The 26,662-nt window shown below is 46.4% G+C and overlaps 1 protein-coding gene across 5 annotated transcripts in view; it reads left to right on the plus strand.

Moving 5' to 3' along the window:
• Positions 1-23,640, plus strand: part of FARS2 (phenylalanyl-tRNA synthetase 2, mitochondrial) — a 514,316-nt gene extending 490,676 nt beyond the window's left edge. For all 5 annotated transcript variants that reach the window (XM_003897004.4, XM_003897003.4, XM_021936584.2 and 2 more), the window contains one exon: positions 23,343-23,640. In XM_003897004.4, the coding sequence (XP_003897053.1) occupies positions 23,343-23,481 (139 nt within the window). In that variant the 3' untranslated portion in view covers positions 23,482-23,640. The remainder of the gene's footprint in view (positions 1-23,342) is intronic.
• Positions 23,641-26,662: the final 3,022 nt, after the last annotated feature.

Consider the following 26,662-nt stretch of genomic DNA (forward strand, 5'->3'; position numbering starts at 1 on the left):
GGAGGAAGTGGGAAGGCACTAGAAGATTTTCAGGAGGAGGGATGTGATGTGCCTTGTTTTAGCAGCATTGCTTTGGCTGCTGTAAGAAGGCAAGGGTGGAAGCAGGGAGCCCAGTTAGACCATTGCAAAAATGTAAACAAGAGATGGTGGTGGTTGGATAGCAGTGATGAGGTGGTAAGAGGTGCTCAGGTGCAGGATATGCTCTGGAGATGGAGACTGTGGGATTTGCTTCTGGGTTAGATGCAGGGTGTGAAGTAAGTGACACCCTGTCCTGTCTGCCATATGCTGTTGGCCTCACCGGCCAACCCCAGTACGATGTGGGAGGGGCTCACACCAGCGATGAGTGCCAGATGGCAGGAGTTGTTGGGCACTGTCTTAGAGGCTGGATGCCACAATGGATGGAGGTGAATGGATGCGTGAGAAGCATATGCAGCAGCCCCTGCAGTGAGGATCGGAGGGTTCAGTCACTTGCTGAAACTGTGCATGTAATCTTGAGAGCTGGAAGGACAGGTGGCAGTCACCTGACAGCCTTCACTTCGTTGCTAAATAATATTTTCCTATTGATTGCTGAAATATATTGAGTTGTCGATCTGTTTTTTATATTCCCAAGATGCTTCTCTTTTTAAAATTATTCGATTCAGAGATCAATTGATTTTAAAAATCTATATCCGAAGCCTCCATTTTCTCTGATTCTAAGCTCATTCCTTTCTGAAATATTCTGTTTCATCCTGGATCATTTCTTGAGATCAAGAGTTCATCTGAAATAGCTTTAACAAAAATGTTGCTCAAAATCTGCCTCCAAACCCAGTTCAACCCTCATCCCAAGAAAACTCCCATTGCTACCCTTCTCTCCTTCCCTCACCCCTCCTACCCACTCTCACCCCTCCCCTCAGCTTCCCATCACTATCCCTGCTGTGGGAGCAGGAATCTTTGCTTCCTGAGGCTTGGACCTTCTCCCCTTCACCTTTTCCCACTGGTACCAGGAGCCCCTTTCTTCGTGGTTGGCCAAGGGAGAAAATGACACCTCTCATTTTGAGCAAAAGCTAAAAATAAGTGCGTCTCAGGGACTCATATATAGTGGAAAAGATGGCATGTTTGGTACAAAGGGCACAGCCAACTTCAATGCAGAAAATGTAAAGAGAAAATAACCTCAAAAGCTTTGGGACTCTCAAGCCTCAAAGCTAATGTGCTTGGCCAGTTTTTTCTCCCCAAGAATGGTGAGGGCCAGGCATGAGTCCAGCCAGCCATCATGGCCACGGGCAAGAATCAGTGATAAGAGTAAAAACTGGTAAAAATGAAGAGCTAACATAGATTATCAGTGTATACCTGACAGTTGCTAAGTGTATTGCATCCAGTATATTATTTTGTCCTAATGGCACGGCTGGGGCCAAGAGAGGTTGAGTAACTCGTTCGAAGACACACTTCTAGTCAGTGACAGAGCCTGGAGCAGTCACCAAAAATGAGTTCGTTCAACTGTTCCCAGCCAGTTCTGAATACTTTTCTGTCACTCATTCAACCAGCACAAATGAAGTGCTGCCTGTGGGTGAATGCTGTGGATGCTTGCCGCTCTGCTTTCTAATTCGTGTATGTGAGCCTGCAACTGTAAAAGATCGGGTCTGTTGATGTTTCGAGGGGGACCTGTAAGTGGCATCCCTCTTCCTTTGCTGAGTTCAGATGTCATTAAGAGTACAGACAGGAATCAGGCGAAGATCAAATATTCATTACTGATATGATGAAATGAGAGGCTACGGTTTGATTTATAGCCACAGTCAGGCTCCCTGACCTGCCTTCCCTGATGTCATCTCCACTGCAACTCTAAAGAGATAGCCTTGCAAGCCAGAAGATGAGCTGGTCCAAAAGGGGACTGAGCCATGGGCCCCGTCCTCTCCTCTCCTCCCCTCATACTAGCCCTCCCCGAGGGAAGGGTCCAGGTCTGGGAGTGGGAGTGGCCTGTGAGAATGCCTCCAGGAACGCGCCGAACGGCTGTGGGGCTCCAGCTGCAGGAGTGAGGCGGGACAACAGAGTGAGGAAGTGGCTGGGGCCAGACAGGCTGGCTAAGCATTTGAAGCAGGGTGTAACATGATCGGATTGATGTTTTTCAAAGATCTCACCAGCTGTGGTGGGGATTGGAGGAAGGCTGCAGTCAGGGTGGGGAGGACCAGAAACAGAGACGCTGCTGGTGGCCTGGATGGAAGGTGCCAGTGGCAATGGAGGCCAGCCAGGGGCTGCTTTGTCACCTCCTGCTGCCGGCTTCTCCTTGGGACTGGCACTGACACAGGTGGGGCAGATACAGCTGCTGGTCCTCAAGAACATCAACTGTGCTGTGCTCAGGCCTCAGACCCTGGCCCGTGCCTTCTGCACTGAAGGCCCCAGTGAAAAGTGTTTGCTCTTCAAGGTTCAGTTTTACCCGAAAACTTCTTCCTCCTGGCATGTTTACAGTGGATGAAGTAAAAAGACCGTAAAGAGTTTTATCCTCCCCATACCAAAGCTATAACCTAGGTGTAGTCGTTGGCAGGCTACCAGCCCGACCTCCCCTGGGGAGGAAGGCTTGTCACTAGGGAAGGCGTGCATGTTGCTAATGAGAGAACACGAAGCACTCCAGGTCCACTTCTGTGTGCTGCCTCCACTCACTGCCGCCGTGAAGGTGCTGCAGCTGGCCCAGCGGAGCGGCCCTTGGGAGGCTGAGGATATTGGGCCTGTGGGGAGATACAGGCATTCCACCTAGGAAGGAAGTTTGTTCATTTGCCATTCACCAGGTATCTGTGGAGCCCTCCTGGGGGCCAAGCATCATGCCAGGTGCTGGGGATGCAAGTGAAAGTGAAGAAAGGCAGAATCCCTGCCCTCTCAGAGTTAGTGGGTCTGGGCTGGGGGAAAAGCCAAGTGTCAGATCATCATGATACGACAGCACGGCAATGCCAGGGGAATTCCTAGAAGAGTGGGGCAGGGAAATCTTTTCCAGGGAGGACCTTCCAAGCAGGGAGGACCTTCCAAGCAGAAACCTGAGGAATGAGCGGGAATTGATGAAATGGAAGGTCGGGGTGGGGCGGGATATAGAGGAAGGGGAAGAACATGCCCTCGCTGGAGTGATGGCCGGGCACCCTTCTCTCCTGGGACGCAGACCCAGCCCTGCACCTGATGCACAAACTGGCCTTCAGTTCCTACTTGTACCTTGATCAGACAAGATGGCAGTGGGCTGGACAATGGAGATATTTTCAGGAAGCTTGGTTGAGAAGGAGAGGCAAGAGATAAACAAGATGACCGGAGAGGAGGCCCAGGCAGGAGTGAGTTTCTTTCACATGGGCTGGAGTTCAGCTTCCCTAAGTGCTGGTGGGAGGGAAGAGAAGGGTTCCAGGCGAAAGAGGGGTTGCAGGTAAAGGAGGAAGAAGGGATCATTGGTAGGCAAGGCCCCTGAGAAGTCGAAGGCAGTGGAATGCAGCTCGCCATGGTGGGGTTAGACTCAGGAGGGGACAGAAGAGAAAGAACAGGATTGCTGTGAATGCAGGAGGTGGGGGAGTTTTGATTTTGGTGGCTGGACTTTGAAAGCATTTCTCGGTGGCTTCTTATTTCTGCCTGGAAAGAAAGGCTAGAATATTTTAAAAGATGACTATTAATAGGCTCTCTTTCAACTTCCTCACTCATCTCTGATCATCTCTCATGCTCAACCCATTCTTTTAGGATTTCTAAGTCTTTCATCACCATCATTTTGGATATTGTTTTGCTAGACACCCAACTGACTCAAACTAGAACTTGATGCTTCATTTTCCCATGCTAAGGTGAACTTCGTAAATATAATAAGTTAGGTGGGTTTTGGGGGGCTGGGCCACAATCCTAACACCATATACTGTTCAATGTTTTTTCTGAGTTGTACGATGCATTCTAGGCCCAAACTCAGTCTTGTAGATGATACTTTGGAACATAACTCTCTGTAAGGACTCTCCCTCGAGTGATTTTAATTATATTAGGAAATCATGTAAGTTGAACCTCCGCAGTTTGTCAGTCTTAGAAGGAAAGCCAAGAGTAGCCAATGAATGGACTCAGGCTAAGTCTGGGCTTTCCATCTCCTTTTAGTTTATCGGGCAAATGGCTTCTTCTAGCCTTGGGTTTAGGTGTTGTTATCCTGGGCACCTGATAGTTGTTGAAATAATACAAATGCATCAATTCTCAGCAAGCAGTAGACACCATTTTCCTACTGGGCAAAAAGCAAGCTTAAGAATGAGCCATTATGTGAACTGCCTTTAACTCTGTCCTCACCCGCATTCATTCTAGTGAGGAATCCTTTAAAAAAGAGTCTGTAAATCTAATTGCAATCATGGATCCTGTCCAAGCCTCTAGAGTAGAATATCTCCTCCCTCTCCCTGCCCAACTCCAAAGGAGGCAGATGAGTAAATGCTTTTCTGCCCACTAGTGCCAGGGGTGGGCCTAGTGGAAGCCTGTGCTGGCCTGGACCCCCCCCCGGGCTATGCACAGGAAGACAGGTCCCCCCACGCCCTTGTTCCTTGGCTCTGATTCCACACAGTGACCCTGGACATGCCCAGCACTGCCATTCCTCCCTCGTGATAAGCCAGTGAGATCACAAAAAAAGGACTCTCAGTTTCTTCCATTTAAAAATGATTTTTCCACCTCAGTTTGTGCCTGAGTGCCCTGGTAAACATTTCTTTTTAATGGCATAATGACACATTTCTCCCACTTCTCACCTTGTCAGTGCTGGAAGATTAAAAAATCAAAGTCCTCAACCAGCTCTGCCCTGGCCCTTCTTCATGGGGGGTCCTGGGCTGCATTATGTGCCCGGTGGTGGTTTAGTGAGGGGCCAGGCTCACTTCATATCTCTTGTGCAAAGATCCCAAGAAGGGAAAGTAAGTGATTGATACGAAACACTCAAGCTTCCTCCCTACCCTCCTCTTCCAGGAAGATGTCGTAACCGATACATCAGGGCGCCCAGCGCTCTGTGTCTCCCCCGCGCCCATCAGAAATCTGTGCAGAATTAGAGCCAAATCACGGGACATATTTAATTAAAAGACTAATGGCAAATAAGGTTCTGGTGGATGTTGTCTAATTGCGGTCTGTTAGATTTTAATTACTCATGGTGAATTGTGAAAACTAATCCACAGCGTGTCTTTGCACACTCCTGTTCTTTTTAATCACAAAGAAGATGTTCTTAGCTGCCGACAGGATGGGCCTCCTCATCAGCACAAAGCAACTTGATCTGACACGACAGTGACTCAGCAACTTGCCGAATCCAATTAGCAGCTTTGTAGCTACTTACTCAGAATGGCTATGGCAAAGTCTCGCTTCAAACGCCACAAACAGCGAGGTCTCCCAGCCCCTGATTCACTTGTATGCTAACAGCAAGGATCACTGCCAGAGTGGAACGGAACAGACGGGTTCTGCGATGAGTTAGACACATGCTTTCCCCTGGATCCCAGATTTCTGTCTGTCCTCACCAGAGATTGACACAGAAGCACTAGGAAGCTCCTGGAGACTTTTAGAGCTGAGAAGCCAGAGAGAGATCTTCGTGGTCGACCACCTGGTCCTGATGAAGGGGCTGGGGCCCAGGGGTGGAAGGCAGTTGCTCAGGATTACACAGGTGGGTAAGAAGGCCCACATCACAGGAACCCAAACCTCCTGACACTCCACACCTTGCTCTCCCCAAAATCCCCCCAGGTCTCTCTCCCAGATATGTCTTAGGAAGGGACAGTGTGGTGTCCGGAGAGGACCCTGCTGACTCTGCCCCATTCAGCAGGGTGAAGCGGCAGGTCATGACCCTCCCAGCTCTCAGTTTCCTGGTTGTTCCCGTAAGCGTCATGCTCTGTAAGAGAGTTTGAGAAGTGTATGAGATAGCCATAAGAAATTGCCCAAAACAAGTAGAAACTCTTGTTTTAGGCACCTGAAAGTCCCTTCATTCTTGATTTGAGGACAATGAAGCGGAGAGAGGGTGAGAGAGGAGAGAGAGTGAGAATATGTGTTGTGTGAAAACATTATGAATCAAAGTTACTACTGCAAACTTTGAAGAAAGATGGTGGCCAGAGGGGACTCTACTTTGGACATCAATTTATTTGGTAGGTAATAAAGAAAAAGGGTGCCCTCTTGGACATTTTTCTCTAGGACTCAGAATTTATGTTTAAACCTCTGTTCCAGCTATAGAGCTCTGCTCCGCGCCTGCCAACAAGATATTAGATCTCTCTGCAGCTTTCTCCTTGGACACTTGCCTGCATCTGTGAGTTGCTGCTTTTGTCATCACAATAGACCAGTTTCTGTACCTGGAGGCTAAGGTGAATGAGTGTCTTTTAATGAATCGCAGAAATGATCAGCTGTGGCACGGAGCTGTCAGTAACCCAGCCTCTCTTGCCACCCATCACCTCCCCATGTAACATGCAGAGACATTTCATGCCTTTGTCCGCTCTGTTTTGATTTTCCCTATGACGAGAGATTGCTGCAGAGAGTGATTTTTAAAAGACAAAACCAACCAGGATATATCTTCCAGATCAAATATGGTCAGCATAGCCTTTCAGAGAGAGACTCACCAGCCATTGAAACTTCTCATAGTTTTAATGAAAAGTGGCAGTCCAGCACTATGGTGGTGCTGACAGAGGACCTGCCTACATGTCATAGGCAGCTGGTGGGGCTCACAGACCAGGAATAGTATGAGATTGCCTGTATAGTGTCTAACACATGGCACCAAAATTTTAGTTAACATCAATGCTCTTACTTTTTTCTTTTTAAGTAATGCCAGGGACACATAACTTTTTATTAATCTAAATACATATATGTGTTTCTCATTAAACAAATTAATTAACAAAGCCTGTAATACTGATAATTATTATAGTAACTGCTATCTTTCATTGAGTATTTATTTTGTTCGAGGCACTGTGTTAGGATCTCATACACGTGTGTCTATCTGACTTAAAGACGTTGAAACTGAGGATTAGAGGGATTCAGTAACTTGCCACAGTGGAATCACCTAGTATGCACTGAGAGTGGGTCCGTGTGCCTTCAGAGCCTGCGCTCTCAGCCCTTCTGCTGTTTTGCTTCACAGTGTGTTCCAGGGAGTAGTCGGTTCTCTGGGAAGTCTGAGACTGATTGTAATGGCCAGGACAGGAAATCAGCTCTCCTGAGCTATTTACTCCAGCTTAGGGCAATTCTGCAAAAACCATCTGAGACTATCTCTGGAACACTGGGACATCTGAAACCACAGCTTTAAAACAGTCTTACTAGAGAGTAAACTTAGTTTCCACAGGTTGTGATCTGAACCATCATGTTATTGTTGCTAGCTTCTCACATCCACTTACTTTTTGAGTTCATTATTCTTTTTCCTGAAATATACCCTTCTTAGGTCTTTCTTCAAAGGTATGTGAGTTGCAGACCTTTTCATTGTGTCTCACTTCATCTGAAAATGTTTTTATTTTGCCATTATTCTAAAATCACAGCTTAGCTGGGTATAATTGATATAGGTTGACACTTTCTTGGTATTATTCCATTGGCTCCTAAACTCTTTGTAGCTACTGAGAAAGCTATTTCTTTGTGGTTGCTTTGTAAGTCCTGTTTTTCTTCTCTAGTTATTTCCAAGGTCATCTCTTCATCTTGGGTATTCTGCAGTTTCATTACAATGTGACTAATACAAATTTTTAAAATTTAACCCCATTCAGGACTTTATTGTGTTTCCTGAGTCTGAAGAGTTCATTAATTCTGGAAACCTCTCAGTCATTGTCTCTTTAGATATTGCCTCTTTGTTCTCTCTACATTCTTCTAATACTCATATTGTATTCTACATGTTTCTTAACCTGTTTTATGTTTTCCATTTCTGTCCTTCTCTCTACTGTATTCCAAACAGTTCCTCAGAGTTGTCTTCCAATTTACTCATTCTCCATTCAGCTGTGTCTAATCTGTCATTTAACTCTGCGACGCATTTTTAAATTACATTTTTATTTCCATACATTTTTATGTAAGTCTTTTTTTTATTATACTTTAAGTTCTGGGGTACATGTGCAGAATGTGCAGTTTTGTTACATAGGTATACATGTGCCATGGTGGTTTGCTGCACCCATCAACCCGTCATCTACATTAGGTATTTCTCCTAATGCTATCCTTCCCCTAGCCCCCCAACCCCCAGCAGGCCCTGGTGTGTGATGTTCTCCTCCCTGTGTCCATGTGTTCTCATTGTTCATCTCCCATTTATGAGTGAGAACATACAGTGTTTAGTTTTCTGTTCTTGTGTTAGTTTGCTGAGAATGATACTTTCCAGCTTCATCCGTGTCCCTGCTATTCTTTTTTCATTATGCTCTTTCATGTGGTTCTTTCATGTCTTTAAGCATTTTAAACATTCTTAAATGTTTAAATTCATTTTCAATCATTTAAATACTTTTTAGATTGTTCTTATATCCGAAATCATTGGGACACTGATCCTTCTGTCTTTCATGTTTAGCACATAATGGGTTATTTCTTCATGTGTTCTGTAGTTTGGGGCCTTGAGGTTATGTTCATTGGAGCATATCCTGAGACAATCCCCTGTGGCCAGCCTTTTCCTCAGTGCTGTTTCTGCATTTTCTTCTGCCGACTCTCCAAGGGTTAGCACCTTCCCAAGACCAGTGTTTTGTTAATTTCTCAGCTTTAGGATCTGAGGTATTGTACACTTTGAACTCTAAATCCATATAAGACACAGACCTAGAATTTTAACTTTCAGGGTAAGCTTCTTCTCCGTGTTCTTCACATCCGGATAGAGACAAGATTCCTTTTTGCCAATCTGTGCCAAGGATATGTTTTGTTTTGTTTTCCCTAGTCTGCTGTTACATCAAGGGTGGCAACCATTTAGGATACCCACACTGGGCAGGAATCTCAGTTCCAACTTCTTGGTTCGTGTGGGCCAAAGCCTTCATTCTCAGGTGAAGGTTAAAATCTAAGCTCTAGGTTACAATAATGGATACTGTCTTTGCTCCAGGTAGCTGCAGCATTGGGCACTTACCGCTGTGGTTTGTGTTATTTACTTTTTGCATCTGGAGATTTTTTTTCCCTTGCTTTCTTATTATCTCCTCAGCTACCTACTTTTTTTAGAAAGTCACTGCTCTTACATATGGTATTAGTTCATTCTCACACTGCTATAAAGAACTACCCAAGACTGGGTAATTTATGAAGAAAAGAGGTTTAATTGACCCACAGTTCTGCGGGCTGTACAGGAAGCATGGCCAGGAGGTCTCAGGAAACTTACAATCATGGTGGAAGGGGAAGCAAACATGCCTTACCATGGCAGAGCATGAGAGAGAGAGAGAGCAAGGGGGGAAGCACTACACACTTTCAGACAACCAAATCTCATGAGAACTCACCATCACAAGATCAGCAAGGGAGAAATTTGTTCCCATCATCCAGTCACCTCCCATCAGATCCCTCCCCCAACACTGGGGCTTTACAATTCAACATGAGATTTAAGTGGGGACACAGAGTCAAAAAAAATCATATTAATGTTATTCAGCACATCCAGGTATATGTAGCAGTAGAATCTTTATTTTATCTTATTCTGCATCACTCTAGAACCTTCTAAGTCATACTATCTTATTATAAACTAACTGTCATACATAGGAAAAGTTGTGGTAGAGAAAGAGACAGACATACTCTTTGATCATGTGTTTTAGCAATCTGTCCAAAACGCACTCTGCCCAACCTGTGCTCATTTATTTGCCTAGTAAAAAATTCAACATGAAGCAACGGGGCCTAAAAATGTTTGTCCACATCAATAGCTTCTTCAAGGCATGACAGTGTTTCACAATCCCCCCAAGCCCATAATTGAAGTCTCTTGACATTTTGCCTTTGAAATTAACCCATGGGCAGTCTTATTAAATTCTCCCTAAGCATTCATAATAGACACACTTCAAGTTGAAAAAGTTGATTATGTTTCTCTCCAGTGCACTAGAAATGTAAGCCTGACATCTTTTTTTTTTTTTTTTTTTTTTTTTGAAGTAAGACAATACCAAGAATAGAACACTTCTTTTCACAAAGTTTGGAAATGGACAACTGCAACTCAATATGATTTTGAAAGAGTTTATTGACTCTGACTTTTACTTTATTAGTACTTACTTGTTCCAAGTTGCTGACAATGCTTCACTCTCATGGCTTCAATTTTCCTAACTGAGGGAGTAGTTAGGAGCAAATAGCATCATTTCTGTTTTATTGAGACCTGGAGAGTCCATAGATTTATCCAAGTAGCAAAGATAGCCAGACCTCCAAAAATACTGTGCACCTGAACCCAACCCAACCCGCTTGCCCCAAGCAAAATTACTTTTTTGTGGAAGTTTATTTTAAGGCTATTCCCTCAAGTTTCATCAAGGGATCAGCCTTATGAAACCTGCTAGTGCTTTGAGGTGGGATATAGCTGAGACGTTGGCCACAAACATCAGACGATGTTTTCTAGCCAGGATTAAGAGCATAGCTTTGGAGGCCGCTGCATGCCTAAATTGGAATCCCACCTCTGTCACCTATTATTTGGGTGCACCTCTGCAATAGGAGGTGACAGTGCCCGCCTCTCAGGATGGCTGTTCCAATCACAGCCAGTGAGATCACGTGGGTACAAGGGCTCTAGAAGCTGCATAACTTTATAATTGTTCATTGTCCCTATTGTTGCTGTGGTTACTATTAACAAAATGTCTTCAATTTTACAAATACTGTGTGACGGCAAGACCCAGAACTTTCTTTAGTTTTATGCATATTTGGAATTTAAAATTTGTTTTCATAAAATTTGTTTTCATATAGAACCTAGGATGAGTTTCCATCAGTTTGTCATGTTAGCTCTTCAGGTGAAGAGGTGGTATGGGATAGTCACGTTTCTCCCTAGAAGGTAAAAATGAATCCACAAGACATGTAGCATAACTGTGATACAGCTATGAAATAGTAAGCACAAACATTCTAGCAACTTCTGAATTCAGACAAGCACTGCACCCTCCATGTGGCCTATGGCGAAGGCCTGTAATGCAGCCAGTTCTTTTTTTTTAAAGAATTTTTATAGGCCCAATAATAAGCCACATCAGGAACCATATCTTGTTACTTTATGGTTATGCCTTCTTTTAACATACATAGAATATTAATCAATTAGATTACTTTCTCTCACCAATTTTGGCTCTAAATGTTGCTGGGCCATTTGCAAAAATGAAGTCTCCCTTTTATGGTGATAAATTTAGTCATTTATAATTATAAAGTGCCTTAAAAACCTATGCACTCTCGATCACACCGTGAGGCAGCTGGAATCCCCACTGTAAAACAGGATGCCTAGGCTTAGAGCCATGAAGGGACTCGCACCAACTCTCTTCTCTTACAAAGAGGAGCTCTAAGCTGAGAATCCAGTGTCTGACCTCCTCAGCCTGTTTGCTGCTTGTCTTGCTGCCTTTATGCTCTGCAGAGCAAGGATTTCTCTCTCCTTGAAAGAATGTGAGGAGAGACATAGGACACACTCATCAGCTCAGTATACGGGGAGCCCGCACTGTCAGAGCATAGAATGGGCTGCCCCACGAGGGATCCAACATAAGGCCTGCCAGAAAGAGCTCAAGCATGGACCAGAAGACCCTTCTGGTGCCTTACCTTTGAGTCTGTGATTTCATGAACATTACTTGTATGATGAATCTTTAATCAGGATATCACTGCTATATTCCAGCCTAGAATATTACAGATGGAGGAGGTACATCCTGCCAGCCAAATCCCTGTTTTGCCCCTCTTCCCTTCAATCTCTCACTGTTTGTCAAGAGATGATGCAATTAATTAGACCCAGAGTTCCCCTCAAAGGTATTTGCAGAATAACAGTGTCATTGGAAATGTATACAAATTTCTCTTTACCGATGTGTAATTCCTTCATAATTAACTGACACTGAGTCTTAAAGTAATTAACCTATTTCTTCCATTAGTCACTGAAGAAAAGTTTTACAACATAACACAGTCATAGGTAATTCTACTCATGAATAATGGGGATTGAGGGTGATGCTGCAGTGAACTCCTTGGATAGGTGGCTCTTAATACCGTATGGGTGACACGACAATCTCATGTCCTCTGCCTGTCCTTTCTGACCTCCAACTTGTTTATGGTCCGTGCCATTCCTTTAACATCTCAGTGTTTCTCTCTTATTTGCCAGAATGAGACCTGAGGTGAACAGGAGGCTAGCCTCTGTATGCAGTGAAGCCACTCAGAGCAAGGTCATCCCAGCCTCTCAGAGGAGGCTTTTCAGGACCTGATCCTGGGCCCAGTTGTGCCTGTTGCTTGCTTAATGATTGATTTTTGGCTGCGCCTTCTCAAACAGAAATATAAGGCCCTCTTCTGTGACCCCACCCCTCCCTGCAGCATCCCACCCGATTTCTGCACTCCACCCTCTGAAAACGCAGACCAGCTGCTCTCAACTATTTGCTGCTCCTTGGACTGGTCTGTGCAGGCTCACAGTTCTCTCTGTGCCCTCTGCAGAAAGGGCTTTTCCTCTGTACCACTTAACCATGTGCCAAAGTCATGTCCCATCCTTTCATCACCAGGTCACTTGGCGCCAGTCTGTGAAACTGCTCTGATCGCTCCTGGGCAGGGTGAACCACTTTGTGGACTTGCCATGGCCAAAGCCAGCTTCCTACGGTGATTGTACACAGCCTGTCCTCTTTCAGTAGGTCATGCACCCTCTGAAGAGGTCCCCATTGGGCCATTTGTACCTGGAACATATACTCAGCAAATCTTTGTTGAAATGGAAGGCAAAGTAATACAATGAATGCCCCTTGCCACCAGTACCTCTGGTGACGTTTTGCCAACTGGACTGCACTCTCTCTCCACCTGTTAAAATTCTACTTGTGCTTTAACATCTAAACCTAATCTCATCTCCTCTGCCAGTCTTTGCTGACCTCCAAGTTGTCTATGGTCCATGCCATTTATTTAACATTTAGTATTGATAGCTTCATCCTGTTGACTGTCTTTTCAGGTATGAATGTCTTATGGACCCCAAGTGGATTGTAATATAGCCTAATCCTTTTTTCTGTAACTTTGAGATACATGTTCCCCTCACACTACCACTGTGTCATGCACAGAACAGCCACTCCATGAATATTTATCGATCGATCAAGCAGTTCGTTTACCTGTTTGTGTCTCTTGCAGTGTCCACCTCAGCACAGAACAAATCAGTGCTGATCAGTTGCTTGAGCTGGAAACGTAGCATTTCACCTGACACAGGTCTTATCTTCTGTAACCTGACTCAGCCACCAAAGTGTCGACACGATTGGGAGGCTGCCTTGTAACAGTACACGGTTAAAGTTAGCTCTGTTGACTTTGGCTCTGCAGACTAAGCCAGAGAGAAAAATAAAATCTCTTCCAAATTTTCCACACAAACGAAAAGCACAGGGCTTTGGAAATCCGTGTAAAATGAGACATTGCTTCTTGTTAGAAATGTAAAAAGATGGTTTCGAAGATAATGGAATAGTTGAAAAGAATGTGTTAAATATGGCCCGACTCTGCCATAGCATTATGAGTGGAGGATCTAAAAAAATAAAAAATAAAAGTCATTTGTATACAAGGCAAGATATCTTCGTTGCTAAGCTAATGAAATCATGAAGATGCTCCATCGGGGAGGGCAGAAGCCAGTCACGTGAGACTCATTGCAGCCCCCTGCTGTGTGCACACCAGTGAGCTGTTGCCTGTTTTGTTTTGCTTTTCAATATAATGTGGGTTCCCACCTTGCATTTCTGGTAATAATCACTGGACATCATGTGTTCATGGTTCATCTGTGTCATAGCCTGCGTCATATCAGTGATCCATCTATACAGACGAGGAGGTTGAAGCTCAGATGATTTGTCTAAGGTCATTCAGGTCTTTCTGTGTGGGCCAAAGTAGAGGGCGCTATAGCCTTCAGCTACCTGAATGATAATACCGATTGTTAACTGTTAACCTGAACAACACTTAACACTTTACCTATATATTTTTTTCATTCAGTTCCTTCAAAAGCTCTTGTCAGTTCATGATCTATATTCTAGAAGGAGAACCTGGACTAGAAATTAAGAACCAGCCCAGGACTCTGTAACTGAGAAGCGGCAGAGCTAGGCGCGTCTGCATCCCAAGCCTCTCCATGAGAGATTCCGTTAGATTTCCCCAGAGCAGTTATTTTCATATACACATGCGCGCAAGGACCAAGGAGCTCGGCCACATCCCCCAGGAGGCGCTTGGCAGGAGACACTCACTGGGAAGTACCAGGAGAAGTCACAGGGAGTGATGGGAATAAAAACCTGGGGGTGTTTTGAAACATCCCTGAGGACTTGGCGAGTATTTGATGTTAAAAAGCATTTCTTGCCTGCAAAACGCGTGTCTCTAAGGAACTCTTACGTTGCCGACGTGTGCTGGCTAGGAGCTGGGCCTGGCGGGGGAGGCCCTCTCTCTCTTTCTCTCTTTCTCTCTTTCTCTCTTTCTCTCTCTCTCTCTCTCTGCCTCTGGCCCTGCCTCCATCAAGGCCTGGATTGGAGTTGTCTTTCCCAAGGCAATAACTGTCAGAGGAACCATCTGGACTGGTTTCTTGTGACTGACTCCGAGGAACAGAAATCCCTCTGGGAGGAAATCACAGGCGCAGCAGCAGCAGCAGCAGCAGGGAGCGGCAACATTGGTGTTTGCTGGCTGGGAGCTGGGGGAGGCACCACTCAGAACGGCCCCACAGGAGCGTCAGGCCCAGGACAGACCCTTCTGAGAACGAGGAGGAGAACCTCCTCTGGGGAGTACGTGGATGGTATTTGCGAAATAACAAAGGAAATAGATGGAGGGGCTGAAGAAGTGTCCAGAGCATTGTTACTGCTGGAGCCCCGTGGTCTGCACGACGGCTTTCTCAGTGGGCCCTGCCAGGCTGCACTCTGCCCTCATTAGGCCAGCATGCTTCCCACTGGCTCCCATCGCTTGTATCACGGACCCATCCTAGCCTTGCCCTTTCTTCCTGTGCAGGCTCTGGGAATGCTGGAGTATTGCTTGAGCCTAGGAGTTTGAGATTGGCCTGGGCAACATAGCGAGACCCTGTCTCTACAAAAAATTAACCAGGCGTGGTGGTGCACGCCTGTGGTCCCAGCTATTCAGGAGGCTGAGGTAGAAGGATCGCTTAAGCCCAGAAGGTCGAGGCTGCAGTGAGCCGTGATTGTGTCACTGTGCCACTGCGCTCCAGCCTGGGTGACAGAGCAAGACCATGTCTCAAATAAATAAATACATAAAAATAAAAGGATCTCTTCTGTCTTCTGAGGTGACTCCTGGGATTCTAGAGCCAGAAGGAGCCTCAGAGCCTGTTTATTCCACCCCTGTCACTGGGGGCGAAAATGAGGCCAGTAGAGGTTAAATGACTCACCCAGACTCACACAGTCATCACGGGAGCCTGGGCTGGCACCCGGGCCTCCTGCCTCCCAGGCCTGTGTCCTCTTCTTGCATTAAGCCCAGAGCAGTTCATTAGGAAAGCCATATAGAGTCATCAGACCCTAAGTCTCATGATCAGAATTTCATCCTCTCTTCCCTTTTGTTTTGTTTTTGTTTTTGTTTTTTGTTTTAAAAAAACATAGGGAAGGTAAAGGGGGAAAATGATTTACTTAGTTTCCAGACCACTTATTTAAATCCTGCCCGATCTGACTTCCACTCCTCACTTCACTGATGCAGCCAAAGCTAACTAATGCATTCGTGCTCCATGGGAAGGAATCTTCCCATCCTCAGTCCAAAGTCAGAGTCCAAACCCAGACGAGGGTAAAAGAAACAGAAGAAATACAAGTCCCTCGCCCCCGCAGTTTCATTCCACTCTCCAGTAAGCCACAGGAGTAAAGGAGGAAGATGGGGCGGGTGCGTAGGTATTCAGCGCCTACTCTGGGTGGCTGGCTCTGTATTAATACTCTCCATGCCCCCTCATTCAGCCTTCACAAACCCTGGAAAGCAAGTTTTGTTCGCTCACCCTGCAGATGGAGTTATTGAGGCAAGAAGGGTGATGTAAACTGCCCAGCGTCGCACAGATAGCAAAGGGCAGAGCGGGAATTAGAACCCAGTTTCTCTGGCTGCAAACTCTGGTTCTCCACTCCACCATGCCCATTCAGTTCTATATTTTCAGGAGAGGCCATGGAATTTGTCCTTACTTCCTCCTCCTCCTCCTGCCATACTGTGCCTCTTGCCCAAGTCCAGCCCCACCCACTAAAGCGTTGCGTGTATTGACCCTCACAGCCATGCACCGTGCCTCTGACGTGGGCAGCTCCAGACTGAGCTTCTGCATCAGAAAAGCAGGAGACAGATGAGGAGTGAGCCGGGGAAACCCAGTGTTTGTTACTCTGAAAATGGAAGCTGCCCCGTGACAGCATCTTCTCTCCTGTTGAGTAATCCCTGCATGAATAGATGGCAGCTGCAGTGACTGCTGGTCGTATGTGATCTATTCTGGGAGGTGGCGAGCGCATCATCCAAGAACATGAAGTCGCTGCTCTGTCACAGATGGAGAAGCAGACTATTGTGGATGTTGCAGGAGCTGGGATTTGGCTGGATCCCCTGGAAAGGTTTTATTTTGAGTTCAGAGCCTGTTTGGTTGCCAGGGTAAACCAAGGGGTTGTATGATAGAGGAATTCCAACCCTCGCTAACACTCTGACCCTTTGTGCCAGCTTTCCAGTAAGGCTTGAGAGCCCTGAGCTCTTTGGAAAATCTCCTCTTGGCACACTTTGAACTGGAGAGCAGTGACGCTCTTGGCAGTACTTTTGGTACTTGTTAGTTGTATCACTTAAGTTGATCAGGAAAAAAAAAAAAGTGCTGGGGAGGGACCCCTTTTAACATTTATAGTTTTGAGAATGCTTCACAGAACCAGCCTTGACTATACTGAGCACCTGTACATCCTTGTCTTTGGTCCAAGGGCTCCGGTAGGAGGCGGCATCAAAATTCGCCATCTGCTCCGTGGTGTTGCATTCTGCTGTCCAGCCCAGCTCTCCCATCGGCCCACGCGGGGCTGCCCCTCTGGCCCTGGCTCTCGGCTTCCACACAAGCAGCTACTCTTGTACAGGATGGTAAAGTTAGGTGGCAGTCACACTGGAGCAGGGACCAGGATCCAAGTGAAAGTAAGGTTCAGGATAAGTTTGAGTCATGTCTCCAGCTTCCAGAGCCAGGCTGAATCTCTCAGAAGGGGAGCTGATGGGCGGCAGTGGGAGAGTGGAAGAGGTGGGCCCTGGGCGCAGCATGTGCCATGGCATCGTTCATCACCTGCCAATGGCAGGGAGCGTGGGCTGTCTTATATTCTGTTTGCCCCTCTCAAGAGGTAAGCTCCTAGCAGGCAGGATAATCTGAAGCCCTCTGGTGCGCCCTGTAGTGCCGCACTGTACTAGACAAACCGTGCATGTCAGTGTTCTCGGGGAGGTGGGAAAAATCATGTACTGAAGAGCAAATCTCAGGAGAACATGAGGTTCCACGTGGGGTGAGATGTGGCTGACTTCACTGCCAAGCAAGTACCAGCCCCTCCTGCTGTCATGGGCGTACTCGGGGACGGTCCTCTGCTCAGCCGGCTCCTGGGTTGCTGCAGGACCTCAGCAGGCTGCTAACTCCCGGATGTGAGCTGGTTGCGGGCAGATACTGGATCCCCTTCATGTGCTTATCTGTGTCCAGCCCAGTGACTGGAACATGCTGTTTGTTGAATAACTAAAGGAATCTATGAATAAACTGGTGACAATCAAAGCCCCAGAGGTTCAAACATTCTAAGATTCCTATACCAAAATCTTTCAAAAATTCAAACTGTATCCAGTGACCAACTCATTTTAGCCAATACCCCAATGCAATGAAATTGTAGCACCAAAAAACATTTTTTTAGAATCTCTCTTCAAACTCCTTATGATGGAATTTGACCTCTCAGACTCAGTCATGGGCAATCTCGTTTACTTTGCCTATGAGTAGAAGCTGTGAAGTACATAAAAGGGAACTTTATTTGCCTCTAAAACTCCAGGCAGTCAGCGCAGCCTGTTCTCTCCTTTCGGGGCAGGTTTCTTGTCCTGATGAGTGGACCTGCATGAGTTGGGAGGGGCAGTGGCAACCTCGTGGTGCCCACCCTGGCCCCATGCTCTTACCCGTCCTTTCTTACCCTTGCAGCCCTCTCATTTTCCCAGCCAGCTGTCTGGCTTCCCAGACCACCTCTTAATGCCCCTTTAAGCAGGAAAGACATGAAAGCATCTGTGCCCCAGGCACAGCGCCCCCACTCACAGTCATTCTTCCTCTCCAGCTGTGCCCTCTGTTGTTGGTGGAACGGCAGAACCAGAGAGGAGCATGGGCTCATTCCGTCTTTTTTTTAACAGCACAATTAAAAGAAATTACTCTTCTCCATAACTTGCAAACCTTGTCACTTCTTAGAGGACGTTGGGATTAAAGGAAGAGGGTGACAGTTAATAGCTGGGCTCTGAAAGCAGATTTCCTAGTTTTTATTATTTTAATTGAGAAAAAATTTACATAACATTAACCATTTTTTAAAGCGTACAATTCAATGGTATTTAGTATACTAAATAAGAACAGTGTTGTGCAACCATCACCTCTATCTAGTTTCAAAATATGTCATCACCCCAAAGGAAAACCATATCCCTATGAGGCAGTCTCTCCCTACGACCCCTGGTAACCATCAGTCTGCCTTCTATCTCTATAGATTCCCCTTTTCTGGATATCTTCTATAAATGGAATTGTATAATATGTGCTCTATTGCATCTGGTTTTCTTCACTTCCATTCTTGAGGTTCATCCACAATCCATCTAGTATCTATCCCTGTATCAGTACTTCATTCGTTTTGATGGCTAAATAATATTCCATTGTGTGGATATACCACATTTTGTTAATCCATCCAAAAAAAATTGTTTTTCAGACTGAGTCTCACTCTGTTGCCCAGGCTGGAGTGCAGTGGAGGGATCTCCACTCACTGCAATCTCCACTTCCAGGATTCAAGCGATTCTCATGCCTCAGCCTCCCAAGTAGCTGGAATTACAGGCGCCCTCCACCACACCTGACTAATTTTTGTATTTTTAGTAGAGTTGGGGTTTCACCATGTTGGCCAGGCTGGTCTCGAACTCCTGACCTCAAGTGATCCACCTGTCTCGGCCTCCCAAAGTGCTGAGATTACAGGCGTGAGCCACCGTGCCCGGCCAGTCCATACAGATATTAATGGACATTTTCATCTTTTGGCAGTTGTCAATAACACTGCTATGAACGTTCTTGGCCAGGTTTTTGTTTCAACACATGCTGTCAGTTCTCTAGGATATATTCCTAGGAGTAGAATTGCTGGATTATGTGGTAATTCTGTGTTTCACTTTTTGAGGAACCACCATACTGTGGCTTGTACATTCCCACCAGATTGCTTAGCTTTGAATCCAGCCCTGCCACTTTCTTATTAGCTCTGTGAGCATCGGTAAGTTACTTATGCTCTTTGTGCCTCAGTTTCCTCATCTGTATAATGGGTCAGTAATGCTGTTTACTCAATGAGGTCGTGATACTTAAAAGAGGTGGTGTACGTGAATGCCTCAGAACAGTACCTGGTATACAAAACTGTTGCATAAATGTTTGCTGTTGCTGCTGCCGCTGTTACCAAGAGACAGTGTAGGTCACGGCAGATAGAAGACTGAAAAGCTTTTGGTCTAAAAGAGACTGCATTGGGTGATGTAAAAGAACCAGCAGAAGGAGAGTCCAGACACTTGGGGTTGGTTGCTGAGGACATCTTTCACTTGAGGAATCAGTTTTCTTACCTGTTCACTGATGAGCTCCAAGAATCTTCAGCTCCACGTGCCTGTGGCTTTCCTGGGGAGACTCTTCAAGAATGAGAGACTGGGGTCCTCCACCCCGACCACTTGCCAGCTCCATTCTCTCAGCTCTCCAACATGACAAAGGAAGACAGGAGTATATCCTGTCATCTGAAAGCTACACACAGAAGTTTCTGGAAAATAAAAGGAAGCCTTCTCTGTCATCATTCATGTTAGGAAAAGGCAAATCTGGTTGCTTTTCACTTGATTCTATTGAATTCAACAGAATCACCAAACAAACATTCTGCTAAATAGTATTTCTCTCATATCTATGTATTATGAGAATTTATCTCATAATCCACGTATTTATGAATCATTTACACCTAACTCATCAAAATGCTCTGTATAAGCTATTTGAATCCCAAGAATCCTTATAGAGACCTTTTTCTGCGTACATAGAAATAGGAAAACAGATTTTTTCCCATCCATCTTCAATTGGCAATAACTTTTAGAGGTGCCATATTACCAGCTCTTCTGCTGGGAGGAACCAGAGTGAACCAGTGAAAAAATACAATGTGATAACAGTTGCCACAATGATACCTTCACCTCACACCCAATTAGCACTTTATAATTTACAGAGCCCTGTCAATTTCTTTTTTTTTTTTTTTTTTTTTTTTTTGAGACGGAGTCTCGCTCTGCCGCCCAGGCTGGAGTGCAGTGGCCGGATCTCAGCTCACTGCAAGCTCCGCCTCCCGGGTTCATGCCATTCTCCTGCCTCAGCCTCCCGAGTAGCTGGGACTACAGGCACCCGTCATCTCGCCCGGCTAGTTTTTTGTATTTTTTAGTAGAGACGGGGTTTCACCGTGTTCCAGGATGGTCTTGATCTCCTGACCTCGTGATCCACCCGTCTCGGCCTCCCAAAGTGCTGGGATTACAGGCTTGAGCCACCGCGCCCGGCCAAGCCCTGTCAATTTCTAAACAGGCCCTGATTTCTCCATATCTTCTCCAATACTTGTTATTTTCCTTTTGTTTTTAAAATGGGCATCCTAATAGGCCTGAAGTGGTATCTCATGGCGGTTTTGATTTGCATTTCCCTGATGGCTGAAGTTGAACATTTTTTCATGTGCTTGTTGGCCATTTGTTTATCTTTGCAGAAATGTCTATTCAAATCTTTTGTACTTTTTTTACTGTGTTGTTGGCTATTTTATTGTTGAGTTGTAAGAGTTCTTTGTATGTTCTGGATACAAATCCCTTATCAGGTATATGACTTGCAAATATCTTCTCCCATTCTGTGTGTTCCTTTTCGCCTTCTTGATGCCTTGAATTAAGAAAATGTCTAATTTTTATGAATTCCAAGCTTATCTTTTTTTTTTATTTTTTCACCTGTGCTTTTGGTGTCATCTAAGGAGGTTTTGTCTATGCGGTCATAAAGATTTACTCATCTGTTTTCTTCTAAGGATGATATAGTTTCAGCTCTTGTATTGAGATATATAATATATTTTGAGTTAGTCTGTGTGTGTTGTGTGAGGTAGGGATTCAACTTCATTCTTTTGCATGTAGATATCCCGTTGTCTCAGTACCAGTTGTTGAAAAGACATTCCCCACTTGAATGGTCTTGGTGCCCTTGTCAAAAAACAAGTAACTGTAAATGGAACAATTGTAGTTTGAATGGAATGGGTCAGCACTTGGTGGCAGCCAGGGTCTTGGCTATTTGGTTTCATAAGCTCCCACTCCTGAAGAGCCTCTGTTTTCCTCTCAGAGCCAGGTTTTATGTCACGCTGCATTTTGGTGCCTGAAAGGCTTAGGTGGGCATGGTACCTGGAGTACTCTTGTTAGGAGCAGAGAGTGAGGAGAAAAGACGACTCTACTTTGTGGGAGGTCCTTGGGGCACTTTGAGCAGCAGTGCCTCCCCCAGGAGTCAGGGTCCCCACCCCAGAGGAATGTCCACAGAGCAGAGCCATTGGCCTGAGCTGGACTGAAAAAGAAGGAGCCAGGTGGGGAGAGGATTTGATTTCTCCCTTGGTCTAAAGCAGGCAGCTGACACTGGGTGAGGGAATGGGGCAGGCCTCCATGTGCTATCGGGAATCCCCAGGAAGTCCCTAAAGAAAACTTCCTCCCCCAGCCCAGCTTGCCTATCGCAGCCCCTCAGTGGTAACTTCCTCCTGTGGCTTGATCCAAATGGGGGCTGCATACTTGGCTGAAATGCACATAACCCTGTGAGGCACAGTGTAGCAGCTTATCCTCCCTGAAAGTGGAAGGAGAAAAGCATGACAAAGATGACCAAGCCAGAGCGGGGGAGAGGGGAGGAGACACTGGAAGGGGAGGTGAAGGGGCAGACTAGGGAGGCCAGGACTAAGGCAGACTCTCACGCACCAGGCATATTCTGCCCAGCCAAGGGCTCTGGCATTCAGATGAGGGAGAGGGAGAGGAAAGAGGAGAGAACCCAGTGAGAGCAATCCATGAAGCGTCGGGAGGCCCCTGGAAGCAAAGGCTCTGTACTCAGGTGGCATCAATGGGACTACCAGTTTCCTGTGATTATGTGGGAGTGGCCCAGGTGCCAGCTCCACCAGAAGCCCATTTGTTCAAGACCCTGGTATTACTGAAGGCCCAGCCCTGTCTCACCTGCCAGAAAGCACATGGCGTCTCCCTGACTAGGCTAAGGGCTGGTTGACGGCATCATGAAAGGAATCTGCCTGGGAGCCCTCACTTTGTTTCCGTTTCCTCCCCTAAGGCCAAGAAGGGATTAGGTTGCCTCTGTTGTTGTTGTTGTTGTTGTTGCTGCTGCTGCTGCTGCTGCTGCTGCGGATGGGAAAAGAGGAATTTGTGTGGCTCTGAAGTTGACCAGGTCCCCTTATTGTATAGAAGAGAAATGTGAGCATTCAGAGATGGTGAGATGTCAGACACCCAGCCACACAGCCAGTGAGAGGCAGGTTGGGGACAGGGCCAGGCCTGCTAGTTCATGGTCCAGGGGTCTTTCTCATGAGATCAACTGACCAGTGTGTCTTAGCACCTGCCATGCAAATAGAAGGCCCTACTGCTGTCCTCTCCACGTATTCCAGAATTACTCAGCTGTTCCATGCAAGCCAAGTCAACACCTATGTCGTAAAGGAGAGACTAAAGTAATTGTCTACACACCACATACATGGCGTATATGGCCTGTATGCTTCCTGGACTGCCAACAGGGGTGCTGAGAGAGTGAGTCCCTCAGCCTTGCCTCAAGCCTTGCTGATACTGCAATGTGCCTCACAAACACAGTTACCTTCCATGACATGAAGGAGGCACACTTGGGTTGACCCCTGACCCTGTCTGCTTGTTAGAATCACGTGGGGAACCTGGGACAGGCTTAGAAGCCCAGGTCCCACCTCCCACCTGCTGAATCCAAATCTCCGGAGTGTGGCCTAGGAAATCAAATTTGTCAGCGTCCTTCCCAGGGGACTTTGATACATCCAGTCCAGTGGAAACCAGCAGCCTCCTTTAGTCAAGTTAATGTTTCCCTGACTATCACCTTCTCCCCCTGTAAAAGATGCAGATTATTAGCAGTAAGTGGTACCTGGATCCCAACCTCAGTTCTCCACTGCAGTTGGGGAGATCTGGCCAGGGCAAGCCACACTGCTCCTTCAGGCACAGCCTCGTTCATCCCACACTCACCTGTGTTCTCTTCCTCTCTATAGGACGCACAAGACCAGCCACTGCTACCGCATCACCTACCGCCACATGGAACGGACTTTGTCCCAGAGAGAGGTCAGGCACATCCACCAGGCCTTGCAGGAGGCTGTAGTCCAGCGGCTGGGTGTGGAGGGCAGGTTCTGATGTCACCACTTCACCCAGGCTGCAGCCCTCTTGGGGCTCCAGGATTTGCTGAAAGAGAAAAAGATACGGTTTGTGAACTGGGGCATCAATCATCTTTTGATAAATGGATCAGTCTTAGGACTTTCACAAAATAAAAGATCACTCTTGAAAAGCTGTTGACATAGCATTTGTCTTTTATTTGGGGAAAGAGGGAAGGTCTTTTCCTATTCCTTTTAGAAGTGCTCTGCCCACTGGCATTGGTGCTTAGTATGGTTAATTGGTCCCTGGGTTCCATTAAGCACCAGGCATGATTTCTTGCCTGACAGGCTCTTCCACCCGTGTAATGAGTGAAGCCACACAGAGGGACATCAGAGATTCCAGATACAATACAGGAAGCTTTTTGAATCAGCTTCCATTCCTTCCTCCCTTCTCTTCTTTTTCACTTTTGCAAAGGGCAGCCTTCAAAGAGGGCACTAATGAAATGCCAGCGCTCCCCTTGAATGTGAAGGGAGTTGCATCTTTGAGCCAGGGCAGGATATCTATTTGCTTTTCATAAACCCATGGCTTGGAGTCAGGCCTCTGGCCCCAGGACTTGGGCTTAGCTGCCTTTCGCCGCACTGGAGAGGAAGGAAAGAGGCGAGAGCTGCCCGAGTCTTGGAGGCACAGGTCCTCAAACTCCCTTCAAGTTTTCCCAGCAGGCAGCCTCCACTTCCAGAAGGCGACCTTTAAGGAAGAATATGGGGCTTTGATGTCCCCCACTTTCCATCCCAGGCACTTTGTAGTCTGCCTGCCTCATTCATGACCAGTTTTAATAATCAGCTTCCACCCCTGGCATGATGCTAGAGGCTGATGGAGGGCTGCAAGCGCCGGGATAAATATTTGATGAGGAGTGGCCATTATCAGCTAGCGGCATGGGGGTAGGCAGCTGCTTTCCTAAGGGAAGGAACAGCTTTAATGTCATCTTACCATGTGATTAATTTGGACTCTTCCCTTGGATTTTTAAGGGAATTGAGGAAGCCATACCCCAAGTCCCACAGCCAGTCCTGGAACCAAACCGCTGTCTGGGGTTTTAGGGCCTACAGGTACAGTTCCCCAAGTGACTGGGTCTGAGTGGGAAGGCACAGTGTGACAGTGATTTCCTCTTCCGTGGCGTTTGCCAGCAGGCCATTTCTGATTCGGCCTCAGGCTGCCCTTCAAGATGTCCCTTCATCCCCGTGACTGATTAGGCGTTTATTAATGTTCTTAAAGAAAGCAAACTAGGTATATAAAATGCAAAACCATGATGCTGCCCTGTGGCCCAGAATCTGAGCAATATTTGTCAAATACAGTCACACGTCACCTATGGACAGCGAAACATTCTGAGAAATGTGTCATAGGTGATTTTGTCATTGTGTAAACACCATGGAATGTACTCATACAAACCTAAACAGTATAGCATACTACACCCCTAGGCTACATGGCATCATCGCCTATTGCTAGAGGCTGCAGGCGAGAGGCTCCAGACCTGCACAGTATGTGGTATGGTTTGGATCTGTGTCCCTACCCAAATCTCATGATTACATGTAAGCCCCAGTGTTGGAGGAGGGGCCTGCTGGGAGGTGGTTAGATCATGGAGATCAGCTCCTCGTGAATGGTTTAGCACCATACGCTTGGTGCTGTTCTCATGATGGTGAGTTCTCATGAGATCAGGTTGCTTAAAAATGCATAGTCTCTCCCTCCCCACAATCCTCTTGGTCCTGCTCCTGCCATGTGAGATGCCTGCTCCCGCTTTGCCTTCCGCCATGAGGAAAGGCTCCCTGAGGCCTCCCCAGAAGCAGAGGCCCCTGTGCTTCCTGTGCAGCCTGCGGAACTGTGAGCCGGTGAAGCCTCTTTTCTCTAGAAATTGCCCAGTCTCATGTATTTCTTTATAGCAATGCAAGAACAGAGTAACACAGCATGTTACTGTGCTGAATACTGTAGGCACTTGTAACAAATGTTATTTGTGTTTCTAAACTGAAAAGTTATAGCAACAAGTACTGTATTATCACTGTCCCCTGCGCCATCTGTTGTTGACTGAAACATTGTTACGTGACGTTATATTTGTGCCAAACCGTATACTAAGGTCCTGGGGTAGGGCTGACATTCCAGAGGGTTCACAGAGGCCTTTCTTGAACACTCCCCTTAACACTCCATGAGGTGTAATCGACTGTTATTTAAATCTTACAAGTGAGGGAACAAAAGACTGAAGAAGTCACAGGAGTTGGCCATGACTTAATCCGTGACTTCTTCAGGCCTCTGTTGTCTCGTCTGTTACTTAAGGTACGTACACAGGAGATGGCAGGCCTCACACTCAAGTCCACAGCCTCCACATTAAGAATGTCTGTCTACAGCCTGGGCAACACAGTGAGACCCTGTCTTTACAAAAAATTTTAAAAACCAGCTGGACATGGTGGCATGCCCCTGTAGTCCCAGCTACTTGGGAGGCCAATGTGGGAGGATTGATTGAGCCCAGGAGGTGGAGGCTGCAGTGAGCCATAATCGTGCCACTGCACTCCAGCCTGAGCAACAAAGCAAGACCCTGTCTCAAAAAAAAAAAAAAAAAATCTGTGTAAACAGTAGTGGGTTGACTGTAGGGTCTGTGCCTCTCCTCTCTCTTGCTCCCTAGACCTTCATTCTGTTTCTACGAGGGCTTGTGCAGAACCCCCTCAGGGTCCACTCTGACCAGCACTTGTGCCAAAAGTGAGCCTTCCCTACCATCAAAGAGCCAAAGGGACATACAGCTCTTGACTTTTTCATGTGACTCCCACAGGAAAATAAATAATGAACGAAGAAGAAGAAAGGTAAATTAATCCATTAGATGAAATCACTTTGCAGTTCAAGAAACACATGAGTCCCACAGGAAGGACAGCATGGTGACCAATACCAGCACTATGGCTGTGACCCTCCGGGACACTCAGTTTCCTCCTTTGTCAAATGAGGAGAATAATAGCGCCTGCTGCAGAGGCTGTGGCGAGGGTTGTGTGAGACATCGCGCACTGCTCTTGCCACAGAACCCAGCACCTGATAAGCCGTCAGGAAGGGACACTGCTCTGATCATTATTCAGGGAGAAAATGATGGACGCGTGAACCATCCAAACTGGAACAGATCCCACAGGGCATCCACGTGTTCCCCCCGTCTATACGCGAGGACACTGAAGTACAAAGGGACAAAGTGACTTACCCA

The sequence above is a fragment of the Papio anubis genome, chromosome 6, assembly GCF_008728515.1.
Source record: "Papio anubis isolate 15944 chromosome 6, Panubis1.0, whole genome shotgun sequence".
NCBI classification, from domain to species: Eukaryota; Metazoa; Chordata; class Mammalia; order Primates; family Cercopithecidae; genus Papio; species Papio anubis.